The sequence below is a fragment of the Pseudorca crassidens genome, chromosome 2, assembly GCF_039906515.1.
Source record: "Pseudorca crassidens isolate mPseCra1 chromosome 2, mPseCra1.hap1, whole genome shotgun sequence".
In the NCBI taxonomy this organism is placed as follows: domain Eukaryota; kingdom Metazoa; phylum Chordata; class Mammalia; order Artiodactyla; family Delphinidae; genus Pseudorca; species Pseudorca crassidens.
In genome coordinates, this window is record NC_090297.1 from 28,784,619 (window position 1) to 28,809,850 (window position 25,232).

The following is a 25,232-nucleotide window of genomic DNA, read 5'->3' on the forward strand; positions in this document are numbered from 1 at the left end:
CAGGCTGGGGAAAACCACAGGATTTTTCAGGGCACAGGTTGGTCTCAGGTCTGCTGTCCAGATTCCCAGAGTACGGCAAGTTATGGGGCAGTGCTTTCTCCCAGGACAGCTCCCCTGGCCCTGCCTTCAGCGTTGGGCCTTGCACTAGCCCCGCCCACAGGAGCAAAGATTCCTGATTTCATTCATAATTTGTATCAGATGTTGAAACTTGACCCTTGGGATCCTGAGCCAGCTGTCATGCTCCACTACCCTTGAGAGCTTGCAGGAATGTTCCAGGGAAGCTTGATCCGTCTCCCCTAGCTCCAGCCACTGCCTCACTTTGCTTTCTTAAAATGCCTCTTGGCATTTACTTGGTGCAGAGCCTCGGCAGCTTCAGAGAATCAAGCATTTCTGATGCGGTGGTGACAGAACCCCTGGCTGGGAGGAATGCACGCTCCTCGAGAGGGTGCAGAGCAAGAGCCCCAGAGAGCTCCCTGGGTGCTTCATGAAATCCAGAGGCTCGAGACACCTCTGAATCAACGCCAGTTTCAGCACAGGGCTGTTTATTCAACAGGCTTTATTGAGATTGTGTCAATACAGTCAATACCGTTGTTTTTCTTTTCAAAAAGAAGTCCCATTTTCTTTGATTCCCAAGTGCATTTTTCCCCGAATCTTCTGTGACACAGGGTACATAATAGGTATGTAGAGAACTAAGCTCCTATACCAGGTTAGAAATGAAATTACCAACGGAAAACATTTAAACCTTAATCTTAAAAAACAATGAGGAATCAATATAAAAATGCACAAGGTAATGTAGTTTTCATTGTTAAAACCTGACATAGTTTATCAAAGCTAGTCAGTTAAGTGGACACCTGGAAATCCCATAAATATTTCGGAAGCACCACCCACCTCTCCCCAAAGGCTTCAGGAATGACATTTAGCAGAAACTCAGTTCTGTGAAACAGCATTTTTTCTTTTTTTTTGGCTCCCTGTACCCTCCTCAGAGCCCTGGGCTCCCACTAGGACCTGATGCATTTCCGCCCGACAGAAGCCTCCCTAACAGGTCAGATGGCAGCGGCTTTGACCCAGGAAGGAGGCTGAGCAGATGGCTCCCCGAGGTACGACTTGAGACTTAGTACCCGTGGGGGCCGATGAATAAGAAACCCACCAGGAACCGTAGCCACAACCTGCTCTTGAAGTGCCACTTGGGCAGATTTGGGTTTTTGTCTCTCCTTTTGCAAGTTAAAGCAAGTAAACGGTCTGCTTTGTTTGGAGAAGTTGTGGCCAGGCGATGGGCCTGAGGAGCCACAGAGTCACAAGTCGGGAGTCAGTGGCATGAAGAACCCAGGGGCAGGACGGGAATAAAGACGCAGGCCTACTAGAGAATGGACTTGAGGACATGGGGCGGCAGGGAAGGGTAAGCTGGGATGAAGTGAGAGAGTGCCATGGACATATACACACTACCAAACGTAAAATAGATAGCTAGTGGGAAGCAGCTGCATAGCACAGGGAGATCAGCTCGGTGCTTTGTGACCACCTAGAGGGGTGGGTTAGGGAGGGTGGGAGGGAGAGAGATGCAAGAGGGAAGAGATATGGGGACATATGTATATGTATAGCTGATTCATTTTGTTATACAGCAGAAACTAACACACCATCATAAAGCAATTATACTCCAATAAAGAAAAAAAAGAAGTCAGTGGCCAGTCTCCTTCCTCAACATGGGAAGGAAGGCTGGCATGGGCCAGAGCTGGAGCAGGTTCACGCTGGGTCCTCAGCTCTATCCACTCGGCTTGAACTAGCGGCTGAGGGCATGGGAGGGGGTCCTGTCTGTTTCCTGCAGGGTGGAGCTCTGATTGGGGAAAACGGCAGAAACATCCAACTCATTCCAAACGGGCCTGTTGGCACCCTTTTTCTCAGGGCCTCATCCTCCTGGGCCTTAATCCTGCCTAGGACAGGAAATTGGAACCAGAGGGTGAAGGAGAAGAAGCCCCAGCAGACTAAACCCTGTAGTCGACACACACCCATCATATGGCTATTAAGAAAAAGCGGGCGGTGGCCTTCATCCCCAAGCTTGTGTGCACCTTGTTCTGAGGGCAAACAAGAAGCTCTCTGCCTTGGGGATACTGGGGTTGGGGGTGGCAAGGATCCCTTACAATTTTGTCTGAGAAAATCAGCCCTCCCCCAGCAGGTGAAAGGAGAGAAAGGGAGGACTACTCATGTTCGCTGACTGCCCATCCTGCCTCGTGCCCGCCTGTGGCGGTCCCTAGGGGCCTGGGTGGCTGGCCTCATGAAGAACAGAGCCAGAGCTGGTGGGGGCAGCCTGGGGGATGGAGACGAACGTGAAGAGCTGCCATCCTGCCTCAGACCCATGCCCCTACCCCTCACAAACCACCGTTCCCCATGGCTGCAGCCTGAGCAGTGAAGGGGGGTCGGCACTTCCTGGGAGCCTGAAGGAGGGGCCACACGCCTGTACCTGCCAGGGACAGGCCTGATGCCACCGCCCCACTGCTAGGGTGGCAGTCCTGACAGGGTGTCCACTGGCCACCTCGATGGTCCCCCTCCTCTCCCTTCCCCTGGAGAGAAACAAAAACTCTTCAGGGGACCCACCGTCTTATGCTGGAGGTCCCGCGCGGGGCAGCCAAGAACTGAGGGAGGCCCTGCCCCCTTCCTTGAGCAGGGGCCGTCTGTGGGCAGGCAGGAAGGGCAGGGCTGCGAAGATGTCTCCCCGGGGGAATGGGTGGGGGAATTCAGTCCCCTCTCAGCTCTGACTCGCACAGCAGCAGCATCCTTCGCCGCCCAGCAGGGCCCAGCACTCACGGGGGCCAGGGGTCTCCACCAGCTGGGCAGAACGTCCTGGGGCCCTGCCTGCAGGCCAGGCAGGGCAGGAGAGGGGGCACAACCCCGACGCTGCACAGACACTCGGGGGAGAGGAAAGCAGGCCACTTTCTTCCAGAAACCACCTCAGCCTGCGCGGAGGGAGAAACCCAGTCAGTCTCCTCGGGCCAAGGCCGCGGCTGCCTCTGCTCCCGCCTCTGTTTGGCCTTTGGTTTTTTCTTTAAATGGAGGTTCTTTGTAAGTGAGAAGGTCTCTCTACCGCTAAAGAGGAGGAGGCCGGGGCAGCATGGGTTATGTGGGGCACAGCAAGAATCCTGAAAAGGAGGAGTGGATGTACTCGGTGGAGTAGAGGCCATTGGCCTGGTCCGAGGGCATCTGCACCCAGACCTGGTCGTTGGGCCGCAGCTGGAGCACGGCCCCCCCAGACGCCTGGTCCAGGTAGCCCTTCTTGTACTCGTCATAGGTGTAGGTGGCTGGCACGTTGTTCTTGTACAGGGCCACCCACACGTTGGTGCCCTTGACGTGCACGTGGTAAGCAAAGTAGTAGACCCCGCCCACGGGGCAGGTGAAGATGCCGGTGGCCGGGTTGTAGCCACTGTGGCCATTGTAGAGGGTCCGGTCAAACTTCACAGGCATGCCTGAGGCGGGGAAGGGCGAGGTGAGCACAGCGGTGAAGGCGGGCGTGGCATGGGCCGACAGCTCGCCCAGCCCAAACCGGGGCTTGGTCCCCTTGCCCAGCACAGCTCCTTGCACGCCGCCATTGGGCAGGTGCAGGCCGGCGATGCCAGTCTCATCGAAGGCCCCAGGTGCACCAGGGGGCCCGGGAGGTCCGGGAGGCCCAGGAGGGCCCGTGAGTCCTGGGGAACCTGGGACCCCAGGAGGCCCTGTAGGCCCAGCCATGCCAGGTTCTCCCACTTTCCCCTCTCCAGGGGCCCCCGGCAGGCCTGGTTCACCCTTCAGGCCTGGCAGACCCTGCGGCCCGATAGGGCCAGTCGGACCTTGGAGTCCTGGGATTCCAGAAGGGCCTCTCAGGCCAGGCTGCCCAGGGAGCCCCAAGTCACCCTTCTGCCCCAGGGCTCCTGCCACCCCTGGTCCTCCAGGGCGGCCTGTGAAACCTGGCTCGCCTTTGGGCCCAGTCGGTCCAGGAGGTCCATGAGCCCCTGGAAGCCCCCTCTCTCCTGGGAGCCCAGGTTTCCCAGCCAGGCCACTATGCCCCTGGTCACCCCGAATGCCAGGCACTCCTGGGGGTCCTCCAGGCCCCGTCTCCCCCTTAGGCCCCGGGGGCCCACGTCGGCCAGGTAGCCCTGCAGACCCCGGAAGTCCAGGGGGGCCCCCAAGGCCCTGTGGTCCCTGTTCCCCCGGCTCCCCATCCTCACCTGGCTCGCCCCTGTCCCCCAAGAGCCCCGGGACCCCAGCTGGGCCCCTGTCCCCCTTGGGACCTGGCAGCCCTGGCATCCCATAGCCAGTGGGGCCTATCAGGCCAGGAGGGCCCCGGGTGCCTGGCTCCCCTTTGGCCCCTCGTGGGCCCTGTGGCCCTGGCACCCCTGCTGACCCTGGTACCCCCATACCATCCAGCCCAGGGGGCCCTTTTGGGCCCAAAGCTCCTGGCTCCCCCCTGGGTCCTGGCAGCCCAGGAGGCCCAGACTCACCCTTATCTCCAGGGGCCCCAGGAAACCCATCCAAACCTGGTTTGCCCAAGCCAGCTGGACCAGGGAGACCAGGGGGTCCGGGGGCACCCCCCTGGCCTGGGGCTCCAGGAAACCCTGGTTGGCCCACTCCATTTTCACCCTTGAGGCCTCGATCACCCGGGGGCCCAGGCTCTCCCTGGGGCCCTGGCTCCCCCCCAAATCCTGGGGGCCCTGGCACCCCCTGAGGACCTGGTTTTCCAGGGACAGCAATGCCTGAGGGCCCAGGTAGGCCAGGGGGCCCTGGGGGCCCCCGGAGGCCCTGGTCCCCTCGTATCCCTGGCTCCCCCCGAAGCCCCGGCTGCCCTGGTGGGCCAACCTTGCCTGGAAGCCCTGGGGGACCAGCCTTGCCCATCCGGGAGAAGCCAGGGGGGCCAGCGGGTCCAGGCTGCCCATGTAGCCCTGGTTTTCCAGTGCCTGGTTTTCCTGGGAAGCCAGGAGGGCCAGGGGGACCCCGCGGTCCGGGTTTTCCTGGGGGACCAGGCTCTCCTTTCAGGTCCATTGGCAACAGCGGTAGAGGCATTTCTGAGAGAGAAAGAGAGAGAAGGGGGCAGTCAGGGGCCTGAACAGTGGGAACAGGGGACCCATCTTCCCACTCCCCATACCAGCGTGTGGTGCAACTTGAGAAGACAAGGTTCTGTATCTGTTCGTGAAGACCAGTCCCGGCCTCCCCCTCCCTGCTCTCATGGAAGATGGAATTTAGGCGGTTCAGTGGCCACCTTGGGAACTGCCCGGTATCCACACCCAGGGCTCTCAGCACCCAACCCACCCAGACTAGGCCTTCCCTAAGAGCTTCTCATCCCTGCCTGACCGGGATGGAGTGGCCACCAGGTGGCACCAGCATCCCTCCTTAGAGCCGATCTGAGCCGCCCCGCCCTCCCCACTTCCCCACAAACCTTCCCGCCCCACCCTCTACCTAAAGACCATCTCCGCCAGCCAGCGGCACCCCACTTCCCCACCCCACTTCTGCACCCGCCCCGGACCAGCATCAGGAAGAAAGTGGAGATGGGAAAGTCTTTGGTGGGGATTGAGGGGCTGTGGCCGGAGGCGGGGGCGCCTGGGAAGAGCTGGTGGAGGTCGGGAGGCAGGGAGTTGGGGGTCAGGACTGTCCGGGGCGGGGCGGGGAGGTGCTCACCCAAGTATTGGCCCTTGCCCTCGCGGAAGGGCGGCCCCACGGGTCCTTTGTGCATGGGCTGCACGTACTGCACCGGCGGGTAGCCCGCTGCCCCGGCGGCTCCACCGCTGGCGGCCGCCCTCAGCCCGCACCCCAGCACCAGCAGCAGCAGCAGCAGCAGCAGAGGTGGCGGCAGCGAAGACAGGGACGTCAGAGCCCCCCGCATGGCGTCTTTAGGCTTTTGCTGCAGGGAGGAACGAGAGGGGCCATCAAGCCAGCCCATGGGTACGTTGGCAACGGGCCCAGGGACTCACAAAAAGATCAGGATTTAGATATTATTCACAAGCAATTCTCAAAGTCTCAGAGTCTCTCCTAATCCTGCCCATAGCTCTCTATCGCCGCCCCCCCAAGTCTACCGAGGACCCCTCCCTGGACAGTAGCCTCCCCCTAACTATTCACTTGGCGGCCAGATGCCCTTCCAGAGCATCTCTAACCTTGGCACAGCTCTGCCAGAAACTGTTTGGTGATTACACCCACTACCATGTGCTGGGCTGGCTCTCTGCCAGCCAGGGGCTAAGCTCTCTAGAGATGGAAGCTCACTTAATCCTCCTAACACTTTAACGAGGTATTGTTATTGTCATCCCCATTTTCCAGATGACAAAACTAACGCAGAGGTCTCTAGGAAGCAGACTGGGATTTTTTTATTTTTATTTTTTGGCTGCACTGGGGCTTGGTTGCAGCAGGCAGGCTTCTTAGTTGTGGCATGAGAACTCTTAGTTGCGGCATGCATGTGGGATCTAGTTCCCTGACCAGGGATCGAACCCAGGCCCCTGCATCGGGAGCGTGGATTCTTTTTTTTTTTTTTTTTTAACATAAATTCATTCATTTGTTTATTTATTTTTGGCTGCGTTGGGTCTTCGTTGCTGCGCGCAGGCTTTTCTCTAGTTGTGGCGAGAGGGGGCTACTCTTCGTTGTGGTGCGCCGAGCACGGGCTCTAGGCACGGGGGCTTCAGTAGTTGTGGCTCGCGGGCTCTAGAGCGCAGCCTCAGTAGTTGTGGCGTACGGGCTTAGTTGCTCCTCGGCATGTGGGATCTCCCGGACCAGGGCTCAAACCCATGTCCCCTGCACTGGCAGGCGGATTCTCAGCCACTGCGCCACCAGGGAAGCCCTGGGAGCATGGAATCTTAACAACTGTGACACCAGGGAAGTCCCAGAACTGGGATTTGACTAAGGTCTCTCTGACCTCACATTATGTCGATGCCCTTCTGGGGCTCCCCACTGCCTTCAGGATCAAGTCCTTTGTGGGAATTCCCTGGCAGTCCAGTGGTTAGGACTCCGTGCTCTCACTGCCAGGGGCCCAGGTTCAGTCCCTGGTCAGGGAACTAAAATCCCGCAAGCCGTGTGGCCAAAAATCAATTGATTTAAAAAAAAAAAAAAAAAAAAAAAAAAAAAAGGGCTTCCCTCGTAGCACAGTGGTTAAGAATCTGCCTGCCAGTGCAGGGGACACGGGTTCGAGCCCTGGTCTGGGAGATCCCACATGCAGTGGAGCAGCTAAGCCCGTGCGCCACAGCTACTGAGCCTGCGCTCTAGAGCCCGTGTGCGAAAACTAGTGAAGCCTGCGCACCTGGAGCCTGTGCTCTGCAACAAGAGAAGCCACCACAATGAGAAGCCCGCGCACAGCAACAAAGAGAAGCCCCCGCTCGCCGCAACTAGAGAAAAGCCTGCGCGCGGCAATGAAGACCCAATGCAGACAAACATTAAAAAAAAGTCCTTGGTGCCCAGCATGGCGTTCAAAGCCTTTTAAATCTAATCACCTAGTGGGTGCCTGCCTATCACCTGCCACCCTTTTCTCTGCCTCTCCCCTCCCCCATACCTTTGCCCCAGACACCAGGCAGCCTCACACTTCTGGGCCTTTGTACCTGCTATTTCTCTGCCTGCAGTGTTCTTCCTCTCTCCAACTCGTCCTTCAAGGCCCAGGGAAGCTGTCATCCCTTCCTCTATAGAGTTAACCCCTCACTCCTGTGTCCCGATCTAGCCCTGTCACAGCATTTAGCTCAGCTCTGAGAACAAGGCCTGGGTTGGGAAGAAGCACAGGCTCCAGCTTTGGATGGCCAGCCTGAGTCCTCCGCTCACCCGCTGGGGGAGCCTGGGCAAGAGGTTTCCACTCTGTGAACCTCAGTTTCCTCATCTGTAAAATGGAATAACACGTCCACACAAAAACGTGTACATGAATGTTCATGGTGACATTATTCGTAACAGTCACAAAGTAGAAACAACACAGATGTGCACCCACTGATGAATGGATGGTGTGGTATATCCATGCAACGGACTGTCATTCAGCAATAAAAAGAAGGGAGATACTGATAAATGCTACAATACAGATGAATCTTGAAAACATTATACCAGGTGAAGAATCCAGTCACAAAATCATATTATCTAATTCTATTTGTATGTTCAGAATAGGTAAATCTATAGAGACAGAAAGTAGATAGATGAGTGGTTGCCTAGGGCTGGGGGGGTGGAAATGGGGAGTGACTGCTAACGGGCACAGGGCTTCTATTAGGGGTGATGAAAACGTTCTAAATTGCTTGTTGTGATGGTTGCACAATGCTGTGAATACCTTAAAAAAAACATTGATTCGTACACTTCAATGAACCAATTGTAAGCTATGTGAATTGTATCTCAATAAAGTTCTTTTTAGAAAAAGCTAGGCTAGGGAATCTCCTAGTGGTCCAGTGGTTAAGACTCTGCACTTCCACTGCTGGGGGCCCGGGTTCGGTCTCTGGTCGTGGCCAAAAATATAAAATAAAACAAATTAAAAAAAAAATTTTTTTTTTTAAAGCTAGGCTAACCACCTGCTTCTCAAGGCTGCTGTGATGATTAGAGATATCACAGTGCCTCACGGCAAGCACCCATCAATATCTGCACAGTGGACTAGCCTGGCATTTCACACGCCCCAGGAAAGTCTCACTTGCCCTGGCATCCCTGCTCCCGGCTCCCCTCACCCCACCCAGGGGCCTCTCCACACCTGCGCCTGCCCGGGCGCAGGAGGGAGTGCGGGCGCGTTGTGCACACCCAGGGATGCACGTGGGGCTGAGTCTGGAGCTGCAGTGCGGTGTTCCTCCAGACTCAGTATCACTCAGGGCTTTGCAGGAACGAACGCGGGACTCCGGAGAAGGTCGGTGAAGCTGCCAGCCCAGCTCTGCCATAACCTCTCTGTAACCCTGGGCGGGTCGTTCAGCCTCCCTCAGCCCCAGCATAATAGTAACACCTGTGACCTACGGGCTCCCCACGTGCCAGGCGGGGCTTCACCAGCTTCACATCACTAACCCTCTTAATGACCCCCCACCAGCTCCTACAATTACAATCCCCTATTCTATAGACGTAGAAACAGAAGCTTAGACTAAGAATCTTGCCCAGAACACCTTCCCTCGACACAGGCCGCCTGCTCTATCCGCACCATGATCGGTGCTGGGCCTCGAGAGGCCACAGGGTGCAGGCCTGGCACTCAGCTGCTGCCGATGGAAGCTCCGGCCATGCACTGCCCTGACGTTTGTTGGACATTCCATCCCCGTGCAGCCCTGTGAGGCTTGTCGGCCCTGTTTTACAGATGAGGAAACTGAGGTGCTGTCAGAGCCTAAACCCAGGCAGTCTGACTCTTGAGCCCCAATCTCTAACCACCACACCACGCGTCCTCTCGGGAGAGGGGGAAGGGCCCTCCTGCACTTGCCACCCGAGCTGGGGGGGCTGTTAGGGTGGAGGTGGTGCTCACACAGCACAGAGCCAGGATGTTCTGCCTGGTAGGGGGTCAGAGGGTTGGGGGAGCAGGTGGAGGGGCAGAGCTCGCAGCAGGAAGCAGGGGGAGGGGAGGGAGCAGCTCTGGCCTGGGTGGGCCAGAGGCCGAGGTCGCGGCACCACCACAGGAAGACTCAAGAGAACCCTGGCTCTGGGGAGCCCTGGTCCCCTTCCCATGCTGAGTTGAGGCCTCACTAGGCGTGGGGGGGTGATGGAGGGTGCAGGCAGCCTCAGGCTCAGCTGGGAGGGTGTCTGGGGTGGGAAGAACTGTGGAGGAGCACAGGCAGGCCAGGCGCCAGAGGAAGAGCCCCCAGTCCACTCAGGAGCCCGGGCAGGGGCAGGGCCCCCTGCCAGCTGCCCACTTTTCTTTCCTCCTTGGCACGGTGGATCTCCAGGAAGCATCCGCACCTTACACCCTGCGGCTCCCTGAACTTGCCCCATCCCAGCACTGCCAGCATCGTGGAGGTGGGGCAGATCTGCTGCAGGACCCCAGAGCAGGTGTTTCCTCTGGAGGGAGGGGTGTCTGAGTGAGGATGACAGCTCACACCACTGGTTGGGCACCGCCTAAGTGCTGCATATTCTGCATTTAACTCCCACAAGGTCCCTGGGAAAAAGGAACTATTGTGCTTCCTCTTTCTATAGGTGAGGAGTCTGAGGCTGGGACAAGGACAGTGATGTGCCCACTGGCTACAGCTGGCAGCCAGGATCTGAGCGGAGGTCTGTTAAGAACCTGAGCTCTTAACCGCTGGGACAGACTGCCATGGGGGAGGGAGTGGGGGAGAGTGCGCCAGAGAGCACAAGCTAGACAGAGAGAGAAGCAAACTGAGAGAGAGAGTCTCTCTTCCAGCTCCAAGCTGCCTGTGGGTTTGAGGAGGGAAAACTTGCTCTAGCTCTTAGAGGGGAGGTGGCTATGCCACTCCAGGTGGGGGGCTTGGCCAGAGAAGGGGCTGAGAATTGATGGCCCTGGAATGGTGCGACGTGGCAGCCCAGGTGGGAGGGACTGCCCCCCAATGCCGGCCACCGTCAGAGCCGAGGGTGCCTGGGCGCCCCTGAGCCCCTGCTCACTGCCACCCCTCCCCCCCCACTGCAGGCTCCGCAGGCTCTCTGGCCTCTGTACGTTCATTTCACCCTACTGCTTCTCCACCTCCTAACTCTTCCTCATTCTTGGACATCCTGGACGCCTACTGGATGCCTTTCCCCGGGCTCCTCTGACACCTGCAGGTCTCCCTCACAGCTCTTGTTTCCCTCTTTGGCTCTTCTGCTCTCTCCCCGCCACATTCCCCCGACTCCATGACCAGCACAGGACTTGATGGCACACAGAGATGCTCCATAAATGTCTGATGAGCCCAATTTGCCGTCAGATTTAATGATCACACCAGTAACTCACTCCAGGAAGCATCCAGGACTTCGCACAGACACATGTCACACGGCCCTGGGAGCCCCCTCCCTAGGCCAGATGGGCTTATCTGTTGGCTAGAATGGGAACAGGTGGGACATCCCCGTGGCCTCAATCAAGGATCTTCAGCTAAGAACTGCCTGCGCAGGGAATAGAGGCACACAGGGAGGAACAGCTGTGATCCATTTGCTTCCTCCTGGTCTCCCCGTGAGGAATGGCGGCCAAGCAGGGGTGTCAGGGGTTGGCGGAGGGCCCTGAGGCTCAAGCCTGGCTCTGCTGGGTGACCTTGGGCAGTCCATCACCCTCTCTGGTGACCTCTTAGGAAGGAAGGCAGGAGGCAGGGCAGCTGGGAAGGGGCTGGGCTGGCAGGGGCAGGAGATGGGATGCAAAAGGAGACGGTAATTCAAGGGATGGAGCGGTGGCGGCAGCAGGGTAGACGCGGTGTTTGGACAGCTGCAAGTCCTTAGCGGGGATTTCCCCCCTTTTCAACAAACCCCCGTAAAACAGCATTTTGTCCAAGTCAGCGTTTTGTGGCAGCCTGGGCCTCCTCCAGGGGCGGCCGAGGAGGTTGGCTGGGAGCGGGTAGCGCTCCAGGGTCTTTCAGACCAATTGAGAGGGGAGGGGACTGGACCCCAGCAGGAAGAAGAAGCGCATGAATACAGACCCCTCTCTCCCTGGACAGGGCTTTGGGAGGGGAAGGGGCATCAGCAGCAGTGACTCCTCCCCACCAGTCCCCTCTCAAAGGGTCCTGTCCCAGGGGGCGGCCAGCAGAGGGGGCCCAGGTGATTCCATGGAATTTAAGGGCCTGCCCACTCCCCATCCCATTTTACACGTGAGCTATCAGAGGTCCAGATAAAAAGGGGAGCCTGAGGGTGGGGCGCAGGCTCCCGACAGACCGTGCAGGGGTGTGGCTAGCGTGGCCCTGGCAGCACCCCCACCTCACCCCACCCCACCCCCGGTGGGTGGATGGAACGCGGCTCTGTGCAGGCTCCCGCTGCTCCAAGCCCCCAACCCCAGAAGGGCGGCTGCAGCTGAGGAAGCCTCGGGGAGCTGAGGCAGCCCGGGGCCTGGCCAAACCACAGGTATGTTATGAGACGCTTCCTGTTGTGGAGACATTTCTGCGGGATCGGCTGCCCCACTTGCTCCCCCGGTGCCTCCTGCCTCCCCACTCGTCCAGCCTCGCTCTGTTCTGTCCCTGGGTCTCTGGCCCTGACTCATTTCTCTCTGTCTCTCTCTCTCTCTCCAACCTGGTCACTGCCACTTCAACAGGTGAGCAGCATTTCTTGCTCAGGCTCTCCCTATCAGGGATCCAGCCCTGGGGGGCCCTAAGGCCCTCTAGGTCCCGGCAGCCCCTGAACTCCCATTTCAGCAAAGCTACCTACCGGCTGGGTGATCTTGGGCAAGTGACTTAACCTCTCTGAACCTCGGTGTCCTCATCTGTGAAAGGGTTAACTGAGATGGTCTAAGCCATCAGCCCCTCCATGCGGCTTTGTCCTGTTACCCCGGTGGCCAGAAAGTCCTCCCTTCAGTCTAACCTCAGTTCCTCCTGCTGCAAAGCAACATCTCCTCCAACCCTTGAAAACCTCAGGTGACTTGCTGCCAAAGGCCAGCACCTTGTGAATTTGCCTAAAGTCAAATTTCTGGCCTGCTAGGCCTTTTCCCTAACCAGCCCTGAGATGACACCGAGCAGGGGTCACACAGCCTGCTCAGGACAAGGATGGAGTTATGCATCTTGGAGAGGAGCAGAGGAACTGCCCTCCTCCCTCACTGGGCATGATGCCCACCCCCACTGCTGAGCAGGGTGGCTCCAGACTTCTCCGGGGTCCCTGAGCCTCCCAGCCCCCCCACCTCTCTCCCGGCTTGCAGAGATCAGAGAGCCCTTCCCCGTCCCCCTCTCCTGAGTCTCAGAGGAAGGGGGTCCTGTCTCCCACTCAAGGCCCCGGGCCCCTCCACACCTCTTCCTCTTCCTTGGGCACCTCTCGCTCTCTGTGGATGCCTCCCCCAGCCTCCAGCCTCTCCATCCCACATCTACACAGGCCTCACCCCCACCCCTGGCCACCTCATCTCTTTCCAGCCCTTCTCAGCCAAGCTTCTCGAAAGAACTGTCTCTACCCCTCACCCTCTCACCTCGTGTTTCCTTCTCGCCAGCACTGACTCCCGCCTTGTGACCCTGCTTTCCTCCTTCCTGGAAAGGCTCTTCCTCAGATTCTTCTCTGCTCCTTCCCTCTGCCCACTCTGCAGACCCAGGCTTGCCCCAAGGAGCTGGCTCAGGCCTCTTCTCTTCTCTCTGGATGTTTCTCCTGCAGTTTCCAGCTCTCCCCAGCTCCCACAGTTCCAATCCCATCACCAAGGACTCCCACATCTGTTTCCAGCTACCTCTCTCCTGAGCCCCAGACTCCTGGGTCTGACTATGAGCTGAGCATTTTCGCCTGGCTGTCCCTCATACACCTCCACCCAAACTGCTGTCACTACCTTCTCCCCTATTACTTGCTTCTCCCCCACTCCCTGTTGCCCAGGCCAGAAATCTGGACGTCACTTCTGACACTTCTGACCCTTCCTTCCTTACATGGAATCTCTCTAGCCTATACCATGCCTTAGCACAATTAGAAAAGGCTACCCCTCCTTCCAGCCAACTCAGGCCTTACTCATTGCCTTTCCCCGAGTGCCCTTGAACAGTAACCAACCTGCACAACTGTACATGACAGCCCTGTTCCTTTACCCTCAAACCCCCAATCCAGTCTTATGGACTCTGTCTTCTCTACTTCTGGGTATGTGACATGCCCACCTGTGTCCCTTCCTCTGTGTCTCTGTGTCGCTGAATCCAGGTCCTCACCTGCCTGTGTGTCTGAGGCATCTCCTGGTGTGTCTCTCTCTTCCTATCTCTGTGTCGCCATCCCATTTGTCTTCCCACCTCTGTGACCCTGTCTTTCTCTGTTGTCTCTCTCCGTCCTCTCTTGTTCCTTGTACCTAGATCCTGTCAGAGTTCCAGGTTCTGAAATCTCTAGCTGTTGGTCACTTGATGGGAGCCTCTAGAAGGCCAGCACTTATGGCTTTAATGTTAATGTCAGGTCTGGGGCTGACCACCGTGGACGATCCACAAGCAGCCCCACAAGGTCTGGGTGGAGACTTGCGGGGCCCAGAGCCCATGAGCTGAGCTCACTGTCCTACAGGCCACTGGGACTCTGAACCCCTCAAATTTAAATATGCAGGCATGAGGACTGCTCCAAAGCCAAAGGGCTGCCTGGAACCTGGGAGCTGGCGAGGTGGGGGGAGGTGATCAGGCTGGGACAAGGCTGCCTGGAGGACACCTTATCATCCAGGTTGATGGCAGGACAGGAGTGCTGCCCTCTTCACACCTTGTCTACCCAACCAGGCTTCAAGAGTCCTAACATCCCTCACCTCTGCAGGTGAGGCTCCCAGACCACAGGGGACCTCCATTTGCAAAGCAGCATTGGAAGGAGGTTTGAAGGACAGAGGAGAGTTCAACATACTCATAGGCGCAAGTGATGGTGGAATATTCCAAACGGAGAGCAGAGCAAAAATCTCGTCAAGGAAGACTGAGGGGCTTCTGGGCTGGGCAGTATCTAATAGGCAGAGAACCTGTGGTTCTGAAACTTGAGAGCGAGAGAGATTGCCTGGAGATAAAAATAGGGCTTCATCGGCAGGGTTGTTGCAGCCTGGGTGAGGGCCATGGACTCACCCTTAGGGAAATCACCCATGTTCAGGGAGTGAGAGGAGCCCACTGTACCCTGAGCCCCAGCGTCCTGAATCCAGACAACCCAAGCTTTTCGATGTTTCCCTGTACCCACCTGCCTGCCCTTACCTGAATTGCTCTTTCTTTCTCCTCCAGGCAAACATGTTATTCCTCATTTAAGACCCAGCTCAAATGCCGCCTCCTCCAAGCAGCCTTCCGTGCCTCTCTCAGGCAGAACAGCTCCTCCTCCAGGGCATGTCTTCCCCCAACCCCACCGCATCCCCAGCTGGGGCTCAGCACACTGGCACTCAGAACAGTCTGCAGCCTGTGTGCTCCAGCTCCTGGGCTCTGACAACGCCACCTCCCACCTCCAGACAAGCCTGCAAGATGGCTTCTCATAGGGTCCCTTTTTCTTTGTGGCTCTTCCAGGGTCCTTCTCAGCTCTGGGCTGGAGGGGGCTTGCGGTGAACCTCCCTCCCTGCAGGTAACTAGGTTTACCTCCCAGACCCCCAGCCGCTGCCCATCTCTGAGGCTAGCCACCCCACTACCACCCTGGGTAGGAGCTTCTGGCGGGGCAACAAAGCATCCAGGGAGGTAGGGACAGCCAGGCGGGAGGAGATGAACCAGAAGAGGCTCAGCAGTGGACAGGACCCAGGGCAACAGTGTATCCTCAGGCAGGTGGCCAGGAGACCGGCCCTTCCTCGCCGGGGGGCTCAGGCCTCAGCTGGTGCCATTGCTCATTTCCCAGAAGAGGCCTTGAGCTTCTGATCGAGACCGGACACGGGTGGGCCACCGGACCCAGGCACCCCCAGGCTCCAGGCCGAGCCAGGCGGGGCCTTCTCAGCCGCCAGTCCCCCGCCTTCTGTTTCGCATTTGCAGCCTTTTCCGGAGCGCCACCCGCCGCCCGCCGCCCGCTGCCTCCCGACGCCTGCCAAGATTCCTGGGCCTTCGCGGCTTCCCCGCGCAGTGGCGGCAGCTTCGGCATCGGCAGGAGGGGCTGAGCTGGGCAGGGAGCGGGCCCGGCGGGAGCGCAGCCAGGCCACTGCACCCGGGCAGGCCAAGCAAACACGGCCACGCCAAGGAGCCGGGCGAAATAGTTCACAAATGAGAAAAAGCCGCTTCCAAGTTGGGCCGGAGGGAGCTGAGGTCACCTGCCCGCTAGGCCACCCCAAGCCTGGGAGGGGCATCTGCTGCAGCTGGAGGGAGCAAGGGTAGGTAGCAGCAGGCACAGGTCTCATCCAGCTGGGGATGTCAGAGAGCCCTGCCCCCAAATCTAGCTTACCTTTCAGGTCGGAGGGGCCCCTGAAGGTGCCAGCAGAGACAAGGCCTGAGCATGAAAGAGGGAGACGGTGAGGAAGATGCCAGGAGCTGGCGAAGCCTCCTGCGCTAATTCAGCCACCCCAGTGCCTGCCATGGGTTTTTTACCAGGAGCCCCTGCTGGAACATTGGCCCCCAACCTCAGTCTCCTCTCAGGGAGCCAGGTCCCCCCCTCACCAACTCCATTCATTCCATGCACTTAGCAATGCCCATGGGGGACCTGGCCCTGGTTTGATGGAGGTCCTCCTGTCCTAGGGCCCAGGCTGAGGAAGCCCCTTCTGTGGGCCAGGGTCCATACCGGAGAAGTCCCTACACTCTGTCAGGCCCTAAGCTGGGGTGGCCCCTACTATAGACTAGGGTTCCTGCCTGGGGAAGCTCGTACTAGGTAGGGGACCTGAGGCTAGGCCTTGGGACAAAGAAATGGTTCAGGCCCATGCCCTGCCCTGAATTAGCTGGAGGCATCAGACACGTGGCCATCACACAATTGACTAAGGTCTCCAGGCCGTGGGAGTGCAGAGCAGGAAATATTGCCCTCCCTTGAGTTTCCCTGGAAGACTTCATGAAGGAAAGGACATTAAGGCTGGATCCTGAAGGGTGAGTTGTCTGACAGGCAGACACAGTAAGCAAAGGAATTTCAGGCAGTAGGAAGCTGCTTGGCAGATACAGGGACGGTCCAGAAGTGCTATGGGGCTGAGACGACAAGGATGAGCTGAGAAGCCTTGGGCGACTTAGTGGGGAGCCTTAAATGCTATGCTTGTGTATCTCTGGAAGGCAATGGGGAGCCATGGAGGGTTGTTGAGCAGGGGGAGATGATGTGGTCGCAGCCCTCGATGGCCAGGTCCCCATTTCTGGCTCAACCATGATGCCTGGCTATCATAAGCCCTAGTCCCGGTCACACAGCAGAGCTGGGGCCGTAGTCCAAGCCCAGATATGAATCCTGGGTGGATGGGGAGGGGACGCCTAGCCAGCCTACCTGGCAGGGAGGCCTGCCGGCTGCGTCACTCTCTCCCCCAGCTGCTTGCTTGCCTCTGCCCGCTCCCATGGAAACTCTGACATCCCAGCCCTCTCGCTGCACAAGCAGCCAGATGCCGAAGCCAGCGGCTCCTAAGCCTTCTCTCCAGCTCAGCTGAGCCCTGCCTCCGTCCACGCCCCTCTGACACCATGACCCCAGAGGGGGGTCATGAGGCTACTCTCTCTGAGGGCCCAGACTGGCTGATGGAGCTTGCATGGGAGGTCCTCACTGGCCAACTTGACCCCAGCTTGTCTGGCCCCAGCCCACACCCTCACCATGAGGCTCAGGGAGGGGAACTGACTTATGTTGGATCTGGGCTTTTGAAAGATGAACATGGATTTAACTGGGTGGTAGTGGGGAGAGGTGATCAGTCCAGGCTAAGGGAATACCATGTGTGAGGGTATGGAGATGTGAATGCCCTGAACATATTTAGAATAAATAAACGAACTAACTAATCATAGCTAACATTTATTGTATACCTACTATGTGCCAGGCACGGTTCTGGGCTCTTCTCATGAATTATCTCATTTAATCCTCATACCAACCCAGTGAAGTAGGTTCTTCGTCTTTCCTTTTTACAGAGTGGGAAACCAAGGGACAGAGAGGTTAAGTAATTGGCCAAAGGTCACACAGCTCACGAGGGGTAGAGCCTAGGCTGTTGGTGCCAAAGCTTGGGCTCTTAACCTCTCCAAACACAGATGGTTTGAGATGAGAAGGGCCAGCTGGGGTCAGCCTGAGAAATGCCTTAAATATCAGAATCAAAGATCTCCAGCACAGGGACTTCCCTGGTGGTGCAGTGGTTAAGAATCGGCCTGCCAGTGCAGGGGACATGGGTTCGATCCCTGGTCCGGGAAGATCCCACATGCCGCAGAACAACTAAGCCCGTGCGCCACAACTACTGAGCCTGCGCTCTAGAGCCCGCGAGCCACAACTACTGAGCCCGCGTGGCACAGCTACTGAAGCCCATGCACCTAGAGCCCATGCTCCGCAACAAGAGAAGCCACCGCAATGAGAAACCCGTGCACCACAACGAAAGTAGCCCCTGTTCGCTACAACTAGAGAAAGCCCGCGCGCAGCAACGAAGACCCAACACAGCCAAAAATAAAAATAAATTAAAAAAAAAAGACCTCAAGCACAGCTTAAAGCTGGCTCCCCATCCCCTCCACCCGTTAGCCCTTAATAATAATGGTCGCTAAAAATCCCAAGTACATTTTCTGCACCAGACAAAGCACTAGGCATGCTCCAGGCATTATTTTTGATCATGCTCTCCCATAACTCTATAAGGTGGGAATTGCTGTCCCATTTTTCTGAGGAGGAGCATTGAGGCTCAGAGAGGTGACATCCATTCTCCAAGGTGCAGGAAGCACTGGGGCTGGGATCTGAACCTTGGGGCTTGCACAGCCCCTAAATGGCCAAACCCCTGTATACTTGGGCTTCCTGGAGACTGCAGCCACGGTTACTTCTCCCCACTTCTCCTCCACCCCCGCCTGTGCTGCCTGAACCCAGATGCCAGCACAGCTGGCGACAGAGTGAGCAGCTCCTATCACGGGCCTCAGGGGCCCACTCCAGTTGACCAAGGCTCCCGCGGTCCTACAAAATAGAAGGTGGGGTGGGTGAGTGTGCCAGGGCAGTGCCTGAGCCGACTTCAATGGGACTCTGTTCTTAACCTCCGCCCTCAGCTGCCTTTCCTAATCTCCTCCTGAGCCCCTCCCCTGGCGACATCTCCTCCTTGCACAGAGCCTGCCTCCAGCTAAATCCCAGGCCAGATGTGGGGGGGACAGTCTATACCCCCCTGGCCCCCACCAGCTTTGGCGAGCGCAGGTGCCCAAGGAGATTGGCCAGGACCCCAGGCCTGCTTCCCCATCCCAACTTTCCAACCTGACATGCTGATGGCCATGAGGTGAACAGCTGGCTCCTCCCAGCGGGGGGCTCATGGGAGAAGTCTCCATTTTCTGAGCCCCTACCATGGGCTGGCTCTCGGCTAAGAGTCTTGCCTAAAACATCATGACGGGTTAAGAACCACTCTGGAGCCCAGCCGCTCACAGTCTTCTCCCAGCCCTGCCTCTTACCAGCAGTGACCTCAGTGGTCTGTGCCTCAGCTTCCTGGTCAATACCATGGGAGCAATTCTTACTTCGCAGAGCACTGGAGAGGATTAGACGCGTTAATTTCATGTAGCCGACTTCAAGCAGTGCTTGGCATAAAGAACATTCAATATATGTTTCCTATTATCATTATCATCATCATCACCATGACGCCTCCCAAAAGCCTGAGGTTAAATTATAAACCCTATTTTACAGATGAAGAAACAGAGGCTCAGAAAGAAGTCATTTGCCCAGGGTCACCAGCCGGCCGGTGGCGGACGATGTCAGTTTGGACTGAAGCTGAATGAGTTCCCAGATAATGAGGACAGCCTTGCAGCTCTCTGGAGCTGAGGGAGAGAGAGAGAGAGAGAGAGAGAGAGAGAGAGGAGAGAGAGAGAGAGAGAGAGAGAGAGTGTGTGTGTGTGTGTGTTGGGAGGGGTCCTCCACTCGCCCCTGTCCTGCCTGACCTCCAGGGGCTCCCCTGCCCAAGCCCCTGCTGCCGCTGCAGGAGGGGGCTCTGCATTCCTGGCTAAGCAGCCGGATTTGCTGTGCTCCAGGAACTATGAAAAGAATGTTTGCCACGAGCTGAGCCTTGGTTGCCTGTCAGAGGCAGCATGGCCTGGAGGGCCCACACAGAGCCGTGTGGCGGCCAGGAGCCGCCACAGCGGGAGGGAAGGAGGCTAGACACAAGAGAGCTTCTGGTTAGTGAGTGCAGTGGATGCTGGATGGGGGTGGGGACCAGTCAACCTCCTGGGGTCTTCCAGGAGGGAGAAACGACCCCCACACACAATCTACATCGGTCCTCCCCACAGGCTCCAAGGAGAGCCGGGCAGGCATTACCGGCCCATATCACGGATGGGACTATGGAGATCCAGGGAAAGCTCACAGCCAGTGGCAGAATTGGGACCCGTGGCCGGGACCCCTTGCTCCCAGAGGTTGCCAACCCTCACGGGACCCACCAGGACCACAGCGCATTCTGAGATACTAGAAAACACCATGCCAGCCCTCACTGTCCTGGCCCCCCTCCGGGCCTGACCTTCTCATGACTGCTACTCCCCAGGTTCCCTGTCCCTCAAAAAAGTACCTTATGTATGAAAATTCCTGGCACACTGTGGACAGATGCTCAACTAAGTTTCCATTCCTTTCCCCGCCAAACCAAGCCCTGTAGAGGGCAGTGACCCGGGAGGTCGGTGGGAAGAACATGAGTTGTACATCCTCACAGACCTGGGAGTGAATCCCAGCTTGGCACTCAGCAAGGGGACGCTTGGCCAGTTTATGGGCCTCTCTGAGCCTCCACTTCTCCCTCTGTTAAATGGGCTACCGACCCTTGCCTTGCTGTAGTGTTACAAGGACTAAATGAGATACGCAAACACAGGCCCTGATACACAGTAGGTGCCCAATAAACTCTTATTGTTACCCTCCCCCAGGGGGACAGAAATAATTGAAATTAGAGAACCTCAGATGACAAGGTTCCCTCCATGCCAGGTTCCTGATGGCCCCTGCTAGGGGAGGGTGGCCTCTGAGAGGAAGGGAAGCCTGAGCCCAGGGTCCTGTCCTCAGGACTCAGTTCTGCCACTGGCTGCTATGTGACCTGAGGCAACTTCCTCTCTGAGTCCCCATAATCCCATCCCGGAGATGAGCCAGCAGTGCAGGCATGGCTCTCTCCAGGAGGCAGTAACCCTCTGCCACCCACTTCTTCTGCCCTCCAAGAGCCAGAAATCTCAGCCTGCGTGGGGACAGTCACTTCTCAATTCAGAACTTTCCAAGAATCTGAATAGAAGCAGGGCCAGGCCCTCCCCATTCTCTTCCCAGGATCCAACCAGAGAGGTGTAACAGACTCTGATCAGAAGTCTGGGTGAAAGTTCTTGGCACTGCACCCGGATCGTGTGTGACCTCAGACCACTCCTCACCTCTCTGCAGGCAAAAGGACCCTGGTGACAAGTATTAGCATTCCCATTTTATAGATGAGGACTCTGAGGCACAGAGATGGGAAGTCCCTTACCCAGAGTCACGCAGAAAGTAACCCCAGTCTGTCTGACTCCCAAGGTCAGGATCTGCTGTCTACACCCCGCCACCATAGAACAGAGCAGGCCTGGAATTCCCTTTCTGGGACCATAACTTCCTTAACTGATGTCTGGGCATATGTGTGCACATATATGGCCTCACATACCCTCTTTGGCTTCTAAACATACATACCCAGGTCTCCCAGACACTAAACTAGCCCCAAGACCCATGGCCACACTCGACACTCAGCTCCCTGCACCTAAGCATACCAGACCCTGGTGTTCAAACCCACATCTCCCCTTGACCTGACTTCTCTGGGGTCAGACCACGGTCACCCAGTACAAGGCTCCTGGCCTGCCCTCTCCTATCCCCACAGCCAAGCATCACTGAGGCCTGTCCAATCTCTCTCCTTACTCCTCTCCATCTATACCTGCCTCCCATCCCCATGGCAACCACCCACCTCAGCCCCCCATCACCTTCCTCCTCAAACTCTGCCCAGCCTCCTAAGTGGTGTCCTTGCCTGTAAGATCCCTCTTCATCCTTTCCCCCCAGAGCAACTAGAGTGATTCCCAGTTTGCACCACTCTGCAGCTCACACCCTTTCTCCAACAAGGCCCTAGGAAATCTGACCTCAAAGTAGTTGTCGTCCCTCCCCGTCAGTCTCTCACAGTGTAGTCACCGTCCCCAGAGAGAACTCTGCAGCTTCCCACCTCCACACCTTCGCACATGCTCTGTCTTCTGACTGGAATGCCCTCATTTACCTTTACCGCGCCCTGCACCTGTCAAAGTTCTCGTTCTCCCTGAAAATCGCGGCCAGAGTCACCTCTTTGCTGCTTCCCCTGATGGCTCCTCCCACACACACTTTGGCTTGTAAGGTTCCTCCCCTTCATGTAGCTCCACGGGCACCCTGAGAGACAGCTGCACCCCGTATGAGAGGCCACTGTGCCTCTGGTTCTTCCACCCCGGCTCTGTAAGTGCCTCAGGCCACCGATGGGACTGGCTCATCTGAGGCCCCACTTTCCTACAAGGGGAGCCCCATGCGTGCCACTGGGGGGCCTGGAGTGGGCTGGGGTCCTAGCAGGGCAACCAACCTTTGGTCTGGCTCAGACCCGGAGCAGGGGGCGAGTTGGGGTGCTCAGGCTGACAGCCCTGTTTGATATCTTCACCTCTCTTTTTCTTTCCGCTTCCTCTGAGCCAAAGAGCGGAAACTCATTTTCACTGTGGTGGACAGAGTGAAACTGGAGAGAGAGACCCTGGTGTGAGTGTGTGTGTGTTGTCCTGTCTGAGTACGTCTGGCTGGACCACGTAGGGCCTGCCATGTGTCTGTAGGAGTGTGTGTGTGTGTGTGTGTGTGTGTGTGTGTGTGTGTGTGTGTGTGTGCGCGCGCGCGCATGCGCATGCTATCTGTTGTTTCAGCATCTGTGGTGGTATGTGTTTCAACAGAGCATGTTCTGGTGTATGACTGTGTATGACTGTCAGTGGGAGGGAGTGTAGCTATGCAGCTGTGCGTGACTCTGTCTGTGGTGTGTCCTCATTATCGTTTTGGGGTGATTGTGTGTCCAAGGGTCTATTGGTGTTCACCAGCCCAGCGAGAGGCCAGCGGGGACATCTATGCCCTGACTGAGACCACCAACTCCCAGTGCAAGGTTGCTGCCCCCCACACGTCCTCTTCTGGGCTCTAGAATGGGCTCCCTGAGGGCCCCCCTTCTACTCAGGCCAGTGAGGGTCAGTCCCCAGAGAGGAACCCCAGACTGCCTGACCCTCCAGCCATCCCAGCTCCACAGCCCCCAGATCTTCCAAACACCCAAGGCAGCTCCCTAGGAGGTTGCCTTCGCTAAGGGCACTCCAAGGAGGGGATGGACCCTGCCACCAGACAAGGGCACAGGCCTTAGCAAGAGACGCTGAAGGTAGACAGGAGGAAGGACTTCTGGGTTGCCAGGGTCCCCTGAGGGAGGTCAGTGGCATTTCTGCGTCAAAAGGCTAGCATGTTCTCACACACGCTGAGAACCTCACACGAGCACACACTGACAGATGCCCACATTAATAACATACTGGCAGACACTCACTGTCCCCCCCACACCCCACAAATGCACACATTGACAGGCTCACACATGCATACACACAAGAAGCAAACTCAGAGGGTCTGCCCTTCCCCGGCGCGCAACTCATGGGCTCCTCTGGATGAATAGTGTCTCTCCGCCCGGGGGCTAATGTGGCCACTATGCCTCCAGCCCCAGGACAGACACCCGGGGAGGCTGTTCTGGGGCCCTCAGACCCCGGCCCCTCTGAGCCGGGCAACAGTCCCCTCACCCCCACAGGTCTCAGGCCTGAGCTGAGGCAAGGTGCTGAGCCTCCGGCAGGGACATTCCTCAGAACCCCACTCTCCAGTTTGGCGGTGCCGCCAGGACACCTAGAATAGGAGGAACTTGGGGGCAGAAGCAGAAAAAACGGGAAACCGGGAGGTCACCAGCAAACTAGAATCGTGAGAGAGATGGGGAGAGGAGAGCTGAGGGGTTTCCCCCGCCTGGGGCTACAGCGGGGTCTAAGGCCACTGCTCCCTCCTCCCTGCTCCACCATCCTGCGATGGAAGCTTTGTCATCCCCATTGTACAGGTGGGAAGGGAGACTCCCGGAGGTGAAGTGACTGCTCCGAGACACATGGTCAGGGATGCCACCCAGGACTGTCTGAAGCTGGAGCCCCTGCTTCTGGGAAGGAAGGGAGGAAGGCGCTTTATCTGGGATTCTGCCCCGGGAAGCAGGAAACGGGATGGGCGCCCGCATACCAGCGCCGACCCCCGGCCCAGTCCCCCAACCCGTCCTCACCTCGGAGTCCGAGGCGCAGGCCCAGCTGTCCCAGCTGTCCCGGACAGTTTTGGGGGAAGCCCAGGCCGGGTCCTACCCTCGGAGCCCCCAAACCCGGCAGCCGTGCCGCCTCCCCCCACCCCCCGACCCGTTACCTGCAGGGGCGGCCGCCTGGCGCCACTCCCGGCCCTCGAGGGCGGCCCGGGGCGCGCGGGCTCCGGGCAGGGGCGTCGTCGGGGTCCGCGCCGGCGAGGCTCCGCGTCGCTCTGCCGGCCGCCCCTCGCGGCTGCCGGAGTGGGCGGGCGGCGCGGGGGGGCCAGGGAGGCGGGAGGGGCGCGGCGGGGCGGGGCCTCCACCCTCTTCTTTCCACTGGCACCGCCAAGGTCCGCGCCCAGCCCGGCCTCGACAGCCGCCTCCCTCCGGGGACCCACTCAAACAACCCCCAGCCCACGCACATCCCGGGCAGCTCGGTCCCCACTCACCCTCACGCGCCCTGTGCCTGCGTCTGGAGCCCCCTGCTCTCGGGGATGACCCGTCTATGGGGACACAGACCCAGACCCTGTCGCCGAGAAGGGGGCCATGGTGTGCTCAGGGCAGGGAAGGGGCAGCACAGGGGTGATGGCCCATAATTGAGCAGTCCGCGAAGGCTTCCTGCCAGTGGTGACCTAGCTGAGAGGGACTGGGCTGGGGGTGGGGTGGGGTAGGGGGGAGACTTAGGGGGAAGCGGGAGGAGGGACGGTGGTGACCCGCACATTCTGGGTTTAGGGAGGTGAGCCTGTGTGCTCACAGGGGCGGGCAGCGGGATCTTGTAGGCCGTGCAGAAGCTGGTTAGACTTCACTTCAGGGAAATGGGGAGCCACCGAAGACTCTGGAGCAGTGCAGTGACGTGGTCAGAGTTGGGCTTTAGAAAGAGCCCTCTCTCCTTCACTTTGCTGTACAGTAGAAAGTAACACAACATTGTAAAACAACTATACGCCAATTAAAAAATAAATAAAAAGAGTCCCCTGACTTCTACATGGAGGAAGACAGAGGCAGGGACACCGGAGGAGGCTGCTGGAATAATCCTGGCTGGTCCAATGAGGCGGACAATGGGTGCTGGAAGGAAAGGTCAAATGTGAGAGTAAAGAAGGTGGGATGGGCAGGATTTGGCTGTGGGGGTGAAGGACATAGAAAGAGGGAAGTGTCGAGGACAGGGCCCAAGTTTCTGATTGGGCAGTGGGGAGGTGGTGGTCCAGAAGGAGGATGGTCAGATGCACTGAGTTGCACACTGCTGTGGGCTTCCACGTATCCAGCAGGCAAGTGAGAGTTCCGAGCTAGAGATTAGGGGCCCGTGGTGTACAGATGGTGACTGATGCCATGGGAGGGATGCTCAGGGAAGGAGTGCCCAGGCCACAGCCGAGGACCGTTAACATTCACATGCCCCGTAGAGGAAGAGAGGTCAGCAAAGGAGACCTAGAAGGTGGGGCTGGGAGGTGGGGGGAAACCAAGAGAGCAGTAACTCAGAAAAGAAAGACAGGGT

At 57.9% G+C, this 25,232-nt stretch overlaps 1 protein-coding gene across 5 annotated transcripts; it reads right to left on the reverse strand.

The window, feature by feature from the left end:
* Nucleotides 1–539: 539 nt before the first annotated feature.
* On the reverse strand, nucleotides 540–23,977 carry COL8A2 (collagen type VIII alpha 2 chain). 5 transcript variants are annotated; one of them, XM_067725478.1, is made up of 4 exons: nucleotides 23,869–23,977; nucleotides 18,897–18,970; nucleotides 5,635–5,857; nucleotides 540–5,024 (listed from the first exon to the last, which is right to left on the reverse strand). In XM_067725478.1, the coding sequence occupies exons 2-4, from the start codon at nucleotides 18,942–18,944 to the stop codon at nucleotides 3,106–3,108; spliced, it is 2,190 nt and encodes a 729-aa protein (XP_067581579.1). In that variant the 5' UTR covers nucleotides 18,945–18,970; nucleotides 23,869–23,977; the 3' UTR covers nucleotides 540–3,105. The 5 variants fall into 5 exon arrangements, with proteins under 5 accessions (XP_067581579.1, XP_067581582.1, XP_067581583.1 ...); XM_067725481.1 differs by lacking the exon at nucleotides 18,897–18,970 and having other exon boundaries at nucleotides 23,869–23,964; XM_067725482.1 differs by lacking the exons at nucleotides 5,635–5,857; nucleotides 23,869–23,977 and adding an exon at nucleotides 15,781–15,825 and having other exon boundaries at nucleotides 18,897–19,281.
* Between the last annotated feature and the right edge of the window lie 1,255 nt (nucleotides 23,978–25,232).